Here is a 9,863-nt window from a genome sequence, read left to right as displayed (position 1 = left end):
GTAGGCCTTAACCTTGAGCTGAAGCTTGTCAACCAGATCCTGCAGCCTGTTGACATTCTTCTTGTCCTCTTCAGTCTGTTGTTGAAACAAAAAGTCAGTTATTGTGCTGTGTTTATTCATGCATTTCCTGAAAAGAAGTAGGTTATCATACCTGGTAGGTGAGCTCCTTCACTCTCCTCTCATACTTGCGGACACCCTTGACAGCATCAGCCCCACGTCTCTGCTCTGCCTCCACCTCTGTCTCCAGCTCACGCACCTTTATTGAGACAAATGGGGTTGAATATATATATTTTGAGTATTTCGTGTTGAACATGGTCGCATTGTAAAATCCCTTTACCCTAGATTCCAGTTTCTGGAGCTGCTTCTTGCCACCCTTCATGGCCAGATTCTCAGCCTCATCTAGACGGTGCTGCAGGTCCTTGACAGCAACTTCCAGATTCTTCTTCATCCTCTCCAGGTGAGCGCTGGTGTCTTGTTCCTTCTTCAGCTCCTCAGCCATCATTGCAGCCTGGAAGTTGGTAACAAAAAACATATTGCTCATTAATATCATATATAATACATGAGCTCAGATGAAGGCATCAAATCACTGGGGCCCAACATTGGTGACAAGATCTTTGTTGGTGGGTGATCAGGGTGATCTGCTGGTATTTTCTATGTACTTCATACCATTATAGCTAATAGAGCAGCAAACAAACAAAATAAAATGACTAATGCTGAATGTTATTAAGCAGACATACATCAGTGATGGCCTTCTTGGCCTTCTCCTCGGCATTTCTTGCTTCCTGGACTGTATCATCCACTTCACTCTGAATCTGGACCAGATCTGACTCAAGCTTCTTCTTGGCATTCAGAAGGCTTGTGTTCTAAGGGCAATATAAAAGACAAGATATCACATCAAGACTCACCCATGATTTAAAAAACGGAATCTCAACTGCACTCCTGCTCACCTGAGAGTGCAGAAGACCAACACGCTCACTGGCATCGACCAGCTCCTGCTCAGCAACTTTGCGGCCTCTCTCTGTCTGCTCCAGAGCAGCTCTAAGTTCCTCAATTTCTGCCACCATCAGACCGTTCCTGCGGTCCACCATGGCAGCCTGCTCCTTGAGGTCATCCTGGGCCCTGACAGCATCATCCAGGTGCAGTTGAGCGTCCTGTTCAGGGGCAGGTTTGCATGAGCATCAAAGGAGGTTCTCAGCTTTCTCAGCATTAAATACCTTGAGCTGAGCCTGGACGTTCCTCAGCTGCTTCTGGGACTCAGCAGCCTGGCGATTGGCGTGGCTCAGCTGAACTTCCATCTCATTCAGGTCACCCTCCATCTTCTTCTTGATTCTCAGGGCATCATTCCTGCTCCTGACCTCAGAGTCCAGAGTGCTCTGCATGGAGTCAATCACCCTCTGGCTGTTCCTCTTGATCTGCTCCATCTCCTCATCCTTCTCTGCCAGCTTCCTGTCAACCTCTCCTTTGATCTGGTTGAGCTCCAGCTGGACACGGAGGATTTTGGACTCCTCATGTTCCAGAGTTCCCTAATGGAAAAAACACAAACAAACAAAAAAAAAAACAAACGGTGGCATTAAGGTCCTAGATCCGTTTGTGTTGCATTATCTACTACTTCGCCCTTCATGGGTCTTCATGTCGTACCTCAGCCTCTTCAAGAGCTGTCTGGATCTCAGACTTCTCAGTCTCAACCTGCTTCTTGGCCTTCTCCAGCTCATGGATGCTCTTGCCAGTCTCACCAATCTGTTCAGTCAGGTCTGAGATCTCCTCTGCAGGAACAAATATATTGGTGACCAACAGTCAAATGTTGCATTGCAGCTGAAAGGTCGATCAAATCACTTACGTTGGAGATTTTTGTTTTCACGCTTCATGGTCTCAAGCTGATCCAGAGCCTCTTCATAAGAGTTCTTCATCTTGAACAGTTCAGTGCCAAGAGAGCGGGCCTCCTTCTGAGCGCCCTCAAGTTCTGCCTGACCCTCCTCAAACTTCTGCTTCCACTCTGCCAGAACCTGATTCACAATGTGCATGAGTTTGACATCAAACACGTCACTTTTCCTTGTTTCTCTACCTTACCTTGTCAAAGTTCCTCTGCTTCTTGTCCAAGTTGGCAGCCAGTCCATTTGCCCTCTCCACATCAATCATGAGGTCCTCCACCTCACTCTGGAGCCTCTGCTTGGTCTTCTCCAGAGAAGCGCACTTAGAATTCACAGCCTCAATCTGCTCCTCTGCCTCCTGGAGGCGCTGTGCCAGCTTCTTCCTGAATTATTGAAATGTCACAATGGACAGTGTGGTAAATGAACCTAAATGTTGCACGTTCTTGTTTGATATTGTGATGATAGTTCCTTTTTAAATGTCGGTTCACTTGATATTCCGCTTCTTCCTACTCACTTGGCCTCCTCGAGCTCCTCAGTGCGCTGGATAGCATCAGTTTCATACTTGGTTCTCCACTGAGCCACCTCCCCGTTGGCCTTTGACATTCCACGCTGCAGCTCAGCCTTGGCCTCCTGCTCCTCCTCAAACTGCTCCCTCAGCAGATCGCAGTCATGGCGGGCAGATTGCAGTCCATGGGCAAGAGCATTCTTGGCCTACAGAGAGGTATAAGAGCATGGAATTGACTGAGGTCACTTCAAAATCATGCCTCATTCAGTGTTGAGACTTCTTTACCTTGACTTCCTCTTCAATCTGTCGCTTGAGCTCCTCAATTTGCTGAGTGAATGCCTGTTTTCCTCTGGTCAGCTGGGAGACGAGAGCTTCCTTCTCTTCAATTTGGCGGCCGAACTCACCTTGTGGAGAAGAAAGTGGCATAAGAAATGCGCAACATGGGAAAAGGCAACATCATTGGCTGTGTTCTTGGGATGATGCCGATTGCTTGGTGAACTGTACCATTTTCTGTCAGCAGACGAGCTTTCTGTGCTCCCAGGTCATTGAGCTGACGGACGTTTTCATCATTCTTGGTCTTCAGTTCACTAACTTGGTCCTCAAGTGTGCGGCACATCTTTTCCAGGTTACCCTATGGTGGAAGACGGGGCATTGGTCAAATAGCTCTACAACCGTTTCCTTCTATTTCATATTCATTTCATAAGAGTGGTTCACCTTTGCTTTGGCAACAGCCTCCATGTTGCTGGAGAGGTCATCAATCTCCATCTTGTATTCGCTCTTTTCCTTCTCAAGCTTCTGCTTGACTCTCTGGAGGTTGTCGATCTGCTCTCCCAGCTCAGCTACGCTGTCTGCCTGCTTCTTGCGCAGAGCGGCAGCAGTGGCTTCATGCTGAAGGGTCGACTCCTCAAGGTCGCGACGCAGCTTCTGGAACTCAGCCTCGCGCTTCTTGTTCATCTCAATCTGAGCAGCGGTGGCACCTCCGGCCTCCTCCAGCCTCTCACTGATCTCTTCAAGTTCCCTGGAGAGATCAGCTCTCTGCTTCTCAACCTTGGCACGAGCAGCACGCTCAGCCTCAATCTCTTCTTCCAGTTCCTCAATACGAGCCTGTTCACAAATGTCTCTTTAAGACACCATACTGGAGTTTTCACTGTGCCTGAGACAGTGCTGCAAGTCATCACTTACCTGCAGCTCCTTGATCTTCTTCTGAAGCTGAGCACCCATTGACTGTTCATCTTCAATCTTGCTGAGCAGCTGGCTGATTTCAAAGTCCTTCCTGTAGAAGTAATTGATGCCCAAATGAATAGTGACCATCACATTTATTATATTTTTCTTCCTTGAGGGAATGTAGTTTTACTTTTTCAGTTTCTCCTCAGACTGCTGCTTGTCATTCTCCAGATCCATGATGGATTCCTGAGCCAATTTCAGGTCACCCTCAAGCTTCCTCTTGGCCCTCTCCAGGTCCATACGCAGCTTCTTCTCTTGTTCCAGAGAACCCTCCAGCTGTGTGACGACATTCGGTCAGATGTATGAACTTCATTCCCTTCGATTGCTCGTTCGCTTCCGTGTGTAACATACGTCATCCACTTGCTGTTCAAGCTTCGTCTTGGCCTTGGTCAGAGTGTTGACTTTGTCTTCCTCTGCCTGCAGGTCATCAAGGGTCTGCTGATGAGCCTCCTGAAGAGCCTTCTTCTCCTTGGTAAGCTTAGCAATGCTCTCATCCTGAGAAGCCATCTCCTCAGTCAGGTTCTTCACCTAAAAGACAGGGATTCATATGATCAGTTCACACTTTTGCATCGTGCATGCCAATGTTTAGAAAGTCACCTATTTACAGACCTTGTTCTCTGTGGCATGCTTCTCCTTCTCCACCTTGGCCAGGGTGAGCTCAAGGTCATCAATGTCCTTCTTCAACTCAGAGCATTCGTCCTCCAGCTTTCTCTTTTTAGCAGTCAGTTCAGCATTGATTTCCTCTTCATCCTCCAGCCTCTCAGTCGTCTCCTTGAGTTTGGCTTCCAGCTGAATCTTGCTCTTAATGAGACCCTCACATCTCTCCTCAGCATCGGACAGATTCTCTGATTCCTGGGTTTCGTCACAGGAACATGGTGAAGATCATCAGTGAGCTTTCACCATGGAAGCTGCGCAGGTTTCAGTCGTACTCACGGATGCGACTTGCAGCTGCAGATCATTCTTCTCCTGCAGGAGAGAGACCATCTTCTCCTCCAGCTCCTTCTTCTTAGCCAGGGCAGCTGCCAAGTCAGATGTCATCTTCTCGTAGTTCTCCTTCATTTGTGCCAACTCCTTTTCGGTTTCCGCACTCTTCAGCAGAGGTTTGATCTTGTAGTACACCTTCATCCATGGCCAGTGCTTGACATTCATGAAGGAACGCACGTTGTACTGGATTGTGTAGATGGCATCTCTGAACGTTCAAAATCAAATCACAGGAATATTTAGTATGTCTGTCTGAGTTTCCATTGTTAAAAAGTGTTGGATGTTCTTGCGGTAGACATGCCTTCTTGCTGTCATCTTCACAAACTCCGTTCTCATGAGGTAACCGCGACACATTGCCTGAGTCATTGTGACCAGAGCTGCAAGCTTCTCATCTCTCATTTCCTCAAGAGTACCCAGCAGACCAGCTTTGAAGAAGACCTTGGAAAGAACAAGTATCTCTCAGTATACATTCCAGAGTGGCAGACGTCACTGACGCCTATTGAGTAAATGACCCAGAGCAATTCAATCGTATCAGTATTTACCTTGGTGTGACCAAATCTGTACTGGTCGTGGTCAACATCAATTGAGCCCAGAAGCTTCTCAGAAGCTTTCTTGTTGTCAATGAACTGACCCTCAGGGATGACACTGGCATTCAGCACCTTGTATCTAAAATGAAAGGCAACAGTGTTTCTGACCTGCAGGAAAATGACGAGACAGTAGTCTTGTGATACCTCTGCTTGAAGTCACCATAAAGGATTCTGCTGGGGAAACCTTTCCTGCAGATTCTGATACCCTCAAGCACACCGTTGCACCTGAGCTGATGGATGACCAGGAAGTTCTCCATCAGACCTGAAGAAGTGCCATGTTCATTGACCACCGATCTTTTGTGTCCCAGAAAATAGCAATCACAAACACGTCATTCTTTTTACCTGGAGTCTTGGACTCGTTGGGAATCAGGCAACGCACAAAGTGGGGGTGGGTGCTCCTCAAGTTGGTCATCAGCTTGCCCAAGTTCTCCTGCAGGTTTCAAGTTATTCCATTTCATGAGCAGTTTCCTGTGTTGAAATATTTTATGAGCTCAGATCATACTCACTCTGAACTGCGAGGACACGGTCTGCATGGAGCCTCCCTTCTTCTTGCCTCCCTTCTTGCCACCACCACCAGACTCTGTCATGGTTCAGTGAAGTAGGAGGTCATGATACATGCATTACTCACAACTTTTGTGTGTTAGGTTCCATTCATTATCACTTACCCTCAGCAGCAACAGGTGGATACAACAGCACAAGCAGTTTCACAGAAGACTTCTGGTAGAGCTGGAGAACAGACTCGTTCAGTGGATCCTTGTTCTTGTCCAGCCAGCCGGCGATGTTGTAGTCCACAGTTCCAGCATAGTGAACCAGGGAGAAGTGAGCCTCAGCCTTGCCCTTTGCTGGCTTTGGCTTCTCAAAGGCTCTGTTCTTGCCAAGATGCTGGTCATACAACTTGTTCTTGAAGGAGGTGTCAGTAGCCTTGGGGAACATGCACTCCTCTTCAAGGATGGAGAAGATGCCCATGGGCTAAAGAGGACACCAGAGTTTTCTTTCAGTCTCACAGTAATTCAGGTCACTCACAGACAGTGATATAGTTTGTTTGCTGCTCACCTTTTCAATCAGCTCAATGCAGGCAGCCAAGTCCATACCGAAGTCAATGAACTCCCAGATGATGCCCTCCTTCTTGTACTCCTCTTGTTCCAGGACGAACATGTGGTGGTTGAAGAACTGCTGCAGTTTCTCATTGGTGAAGTTGATGCACAGCTGCTCCATGCTGTTGTACTGTGCACAAACCATGTGTTGTTTCTCATTTGAAATGAGCCATTGCTATCGAGGCTACTTGGAGTCAAACAATAAAGGCTTACATCAAAGATTTCAAATCCAGCAATGTCCAGCACACCAATGAAGAACTGCCTTGCTTGTTTCGTATCAAGCATCTGGTTGATGCGGATGACCATCCACAAGAACATCCTCTCATAGATGGACTTAGCCAGGGCAGTCACTGAGTTATTCACCTGATAAAGAAAATTCATGATTGAATCATGTTCCATTAGATAGATGACAAACTATTTACTGGGAAACAATGTTGACCCACCTGAGGAACAGTCTGTCCCTTGGTGACAAACTCGTTGCCGACCTTCACTCTGGGATAACAGAGACCCTTGAGCATGTCCGCAGAGTTCAGACCCAGCAGGTAACCAACCTTGTCAGCATCTGGATATTATTTGGGATTGGAGAATTTTGGTAGTTTTTCTGTCAGTATACTGAGGCCCTGTCTCTAGGATGAAATGAGTGATCAATGAAGAACCCTTACCTTCGGTGCCATCTGGCTCTGCCTGCTCCTCACGCTGCTTCTGCTTGAACTTCATGTTGCCGTGATGGAGGACGGCACCAGTCATTTTGTAGATGCTCATCTTCTCCTCTCCACTGAAGCCCAGGATATCGATGGCATTCTGTTTGGATCGTTGTATAGAATTTACTATGCAGTTTCATGACAGAGGAAATTTCTGTTTTTGACTCATAAATGGTATGATACTCACATCAGTGGCTTCCAGCTCCACTTTGTCATCAATGCTGGCCACAGTGATCTGACCCTGACTGCACATTGGGAAGTCGTAGGGGTTGGTTGTGATGAGAGCCAGATCTAGAAGATAAATTCTAACATTGAAATTTGAAACTCTGATTTAGATCCAATTATTTAGGAACAATGTTTACCAATCAGCTCTGGCTTGTGGTTGGTCATCATCTGGTAGAAGATGTGGTAGCCTCTCTCATCTGGGAGCTGGAAGGACACTCTGGACTTCTCCAGCAGATCTAGATTTCATAGCGACACATTTCTGTGTTTCAGAGTTTGACCATTAAACTTTTCAAAGTTGATTTTGCTACTTACAAGTCTCAATGTCAGCACTAGCCAGTTTGCCAGTGGTGCCAAAGTGGATTCTGATGAATTTACCCTATTTGGCGGACAGCAATATTAAATCCATGCATTCTCCTTTGAATACAATTGATGTATGTTGCATGTTCTTTACTTACAAAACGGGAGGAGTTGTCATTTCTCACAGTCTTGGCATTACCATAAGCCTCCAGCAGGGGGTTGGCTGCAATGATCTGATCTTCCAGGGAACCCTAAGATGAATCTTTATTTTAGTCAACAGACCTCGTCTTATTTCGTCCTTCTCCATGTAACTTGTCACAAACCTGGATCTTTCCAGAGCTCTCCTTCTTCTTGTCACCACCCACTGAGATGGTGGCAAAGTACTGGATGACACGCTTGGTGTTGACAGTCTTTCCAGCACCAGATTCTCCACTGGGTGTAGAAAGAGCTTGATAAGAATGTCATGCGTGAAGGAAACATCTCTCAACAAGTGAAACACTTACGTGATCAAGACAGACTGGTTCTCCCTGTCTGTTGCAAGAATCAACAGAAGAACAATCTTGTCAGACCTCGGAAATATACCATGAATGTGAGAGTTGTGTCCTGTACATACCAGTAAGCATGAACTGGTAAGCGTTGTCAGAGACAGAGAAGATGTGGGGAGGAGCCTCCATACGCTTCTTGCCTCTGTAAGCACTGACGACTTCAGCATCGTACACTGGAAGCCACTTGTAGGGGTTGACAGTAGCACAGAAGAGCCCAGAGTAGGTCTGACAGAGATGTGAAATGAACAGCCAGCGTTACTTTCCTTGCACTTCATTGGCATCCACACGACTTTGTCTGCAGGTCTCTTACGTAGATCATCCATGCTGCATAACGCTCTTTGAGGTTATACAGCACAGAGGCTTCATTGAGGTGGGTCATCATGGCCATGTCCTCAATTTTGTCAAACTTGGGAGGGTTCATTGGTGAAACATCGTCCTCTTTGACTGTCCTCTCCTGGAAAAAGAAGCAAGTATGAGAACTGAGCTCATCGGTTTTGATAAGTGGCGTAGAGTCACTGACCTCCTGAGTGTCCAGGACTTTGACGGTGACTTTGCCACCATCTTTTTTGATGATTGTACCCTTCAGGTACAGCTCCTTGGCGTCAGCCACGTAGCAGGCTGCCTTGGCATCAAAAGGTTTGTTCTGAGCCTCGATCCTCTCCTTCTCTGGCTTACGCAGGTAAATGGCAGCTTTGCCATAGATGGCCATCTCCGCGTCCGTACTCATGGCGGCGGCTGGTGTCTGTGGAGACACATTTCAACCACAATTTCTTCAGTTTTTCAATTATCCCTACATTTCCCTCATGGGGTTGTGGAGCTATGGAGCGTCCTGTCACTGGCCAGACATATGGGCGACCATTGATTCGAGCACAAACTTTGGAGTTTTTGGAATTCATCATCATGCTTTTGGACTATGGAAGAACTACTTCTATCCTCCTGTCCATTAAAAATAATCTATCCATTGGATGTTTTTAATTAGTTCAGTGATTTTTATTTTATATTTGGAAAAGAAAAGAAATATTATTGTTGCTGTTTATACAAACTTTAACGTCACAATTATTTAAAATTGATCACAACTTTATATGTCTCTAGGATTCTTACTCACCTGAGCCTTCTTCACGTAATTCCTGTGTAGACCTGTTCAAGTGAAGGGACAAAAGTATTAGTTGCTGTCTGAAAAAATGTTGCCATTAAAGTTATGAATTGCTTATTAAGTAATGTAGTAGTCGTAGAACTACAACAATATGTCTTTTTATCTGTTCTTCCTCATTGGAAATCCTTCTCATTAATACACAGTGAAACAGAATCCATACAGTTAGACATGCATACGTCACTTCTCTCCACAAACAAATTCATAAAACAACGTAGCTGTTTTAAAAAGGGAAGCTAAAAAGAAAAGGTCATTTTACCGCTTACTGGAACTCACTGGTCTTCTTCCCCAGACTGCGGTTTTCTGCTGCAGTACTTATAATGATTGGCCTTGCTTACACAGCAGAGTTAAAAGTGGTGTACTTGCCAAACTTGGCAGAGCTGACACTCAAAATGGTCATGACTTGTAACATGTGTGAAACAGTCACTCGTATCAGATTCCAGTCACTGAAGCAAACTATCACATAGGACATTTCACACGGCTAATGTGTTTTGTTTTGTTTTTCCGAACTAACCTTAAGATATTTGCTTTGATTATTTTTCCAAACAAATTAGAAGTTTCCCATTGAAACTTTATAATTGTTCTTAGATCGCAGGCTGTTAGCAAGGCCCGATAGAAATGCACATTTCAAGTGTCTGTCTGCAGAATGACGAGGGACAGTGTCAAGTCACTGACCATCGGTCTTA

At 45.9% G+C, this 9,863-nt stretch overlaps 1 protein-coding gene across 2 annotated transcripts in view; it reads right to left on the bottom strand.

Annotated features, from left to right (window-relative positions):
* The window catches only part of LOC128771314 (myosin heavy chain, fast skeletal muscle-like), a 9,113-nt gene extending 359 nt beyond the window's left edge, over nt 1–8,754 (bottom strand). The window contains exons 1-37 of one of the 2 annotated variants that reach the window (XM_053886671.1): nt 8,548–8,754; nt 8,338–8,481; nt 8,096–8,252; nt 7,986–8,013; nt 7,806–7,914; nt 7,641–7,733; nt 7,498–7,561; nt 7,323–7,421; nt 7,148–7,251; nt 6,922–7,060; nt 6,703–6,821; nt 6,473–6,622; nt 6,219–6,389; nt 5,831–6,134; nt 5,672–5,745; nt 5,508–5,595; nt 5,310–5,427; nt 5,121–5,244; nt 4,880–5,016; nt 4,531–4,786; nt 4,207–4,449; nt 3,949–4,125; nt 3,728–3,873; nt 3,556–3,646; nt 3,088–3,477; nt 2,878–3,004; nt 2,659–2,777; nt 2,383–2,579; nt 2,068–2,251; nt 1,838–2,003; nt 1,639–1,763; nt 1,215–1,523; nt 948–1,151; nt 738–863; nt 338–508; nt 152–256; nt 1–75 (exon numbers count right to left, since the gene is read on the bottom strand). The exon at nt 1–75 is cut by the window's left edge and continues 21 nt beyond it. In XM_053886671.1, coding sequence (XP_053742646.1) covers nt 1–75; nt 152–256; nt 338–508; nt 738–863; nt 948–1,151; nt 1,215–1,523; nt 1,639–1,763; nt 1,838–2,003; nt 2,068–2,251; nt 2,383–2,579; nt 2,659–2,777; nt 2,878–3,004; nt 3,088–3,477; nt 3,556–3,646; nt 3,728–3,873; nt 3,949–4,125; nt 4,207–4,449; nt 4,531–4,786; nt 4,880–5,016; nt 5,121–5,244; nt 5,310–5,427; nt 5,508–5,595; nt 5,672–5,745; nt 5,831–6,134; nt 6,219–6,389; nt 6,473–6,622; nt 6,703–6,821; nt 6,922–7,060; nt 7,148–7,251; nt 7,323–7,421; nt 7,498–7,561; nt 7,641–7,733; nt 7,806–7,914; nt 7,986–8,013; nt 8,096–8,252; nt 8,338–8,481; nt 8,548–8,754 — 5,640 coding nt within the window. Of the gene's footprint in view, nt 76–151; nt 257–337; nt 509–737; nt 864–947; nt 1,152–1,214; nt 1,524–1,638; nt 1,764–1,837; nt 2,004–2,067; nt 2,252–2,382; nt 2,580–2,658; nt 2,778–2,877; nt 3,005–3,087; nt 3,478–3,555; nt 3,647–3,727; nt 3,874–3,948; nt 4,126–4,206; nt 4,450–4,530; nt 4,787–4,879; nt 5,017–5,120; nt 5,245–5,309; nt 5,428–5,507; nt 5,596–5,671; nt 5,746–5,830; nt 6,135–6,218; nt 6,390–6,472; nt 6,623–6,702; nt 6,822–6,921; nt 7,061–7,147; nt 7,252–7,322; nt 7,422–7,497; nt 7,562–7,640; nt 7,734–7,805; nt 7,915–7,985; nt 8,014–8,095; nt 8,253–8,337; nt 8,512–8,547 lie in introns of both variants that reach the window. The other variant, XM_053886670.1, reaches the window with a different exon arrangement.
* Between the last annotated feature and the right edge of the window lie 1,109 nt (nt 8,755–9,863).

The sequence above is a fragment of the Synchiropus splendidus genome, chromosome 14 (assembly GCF_027744825.2).
Source record: "Synchiropus splendidus isolate RoL2022-P1 chromosome 14, RoL_Sspl_1.0, whole genome shotgun sequence".
Taxonomy (NCBI): Eukaryota; Metazoa; Chordata; class Actinopteri; order Syngnathiformes; family Callionymidae; genus Synchiropus; species Synchiropus splendidus.
This window is presented reverse-complemented; position numbering and strand designations above follow the sequence as displayed.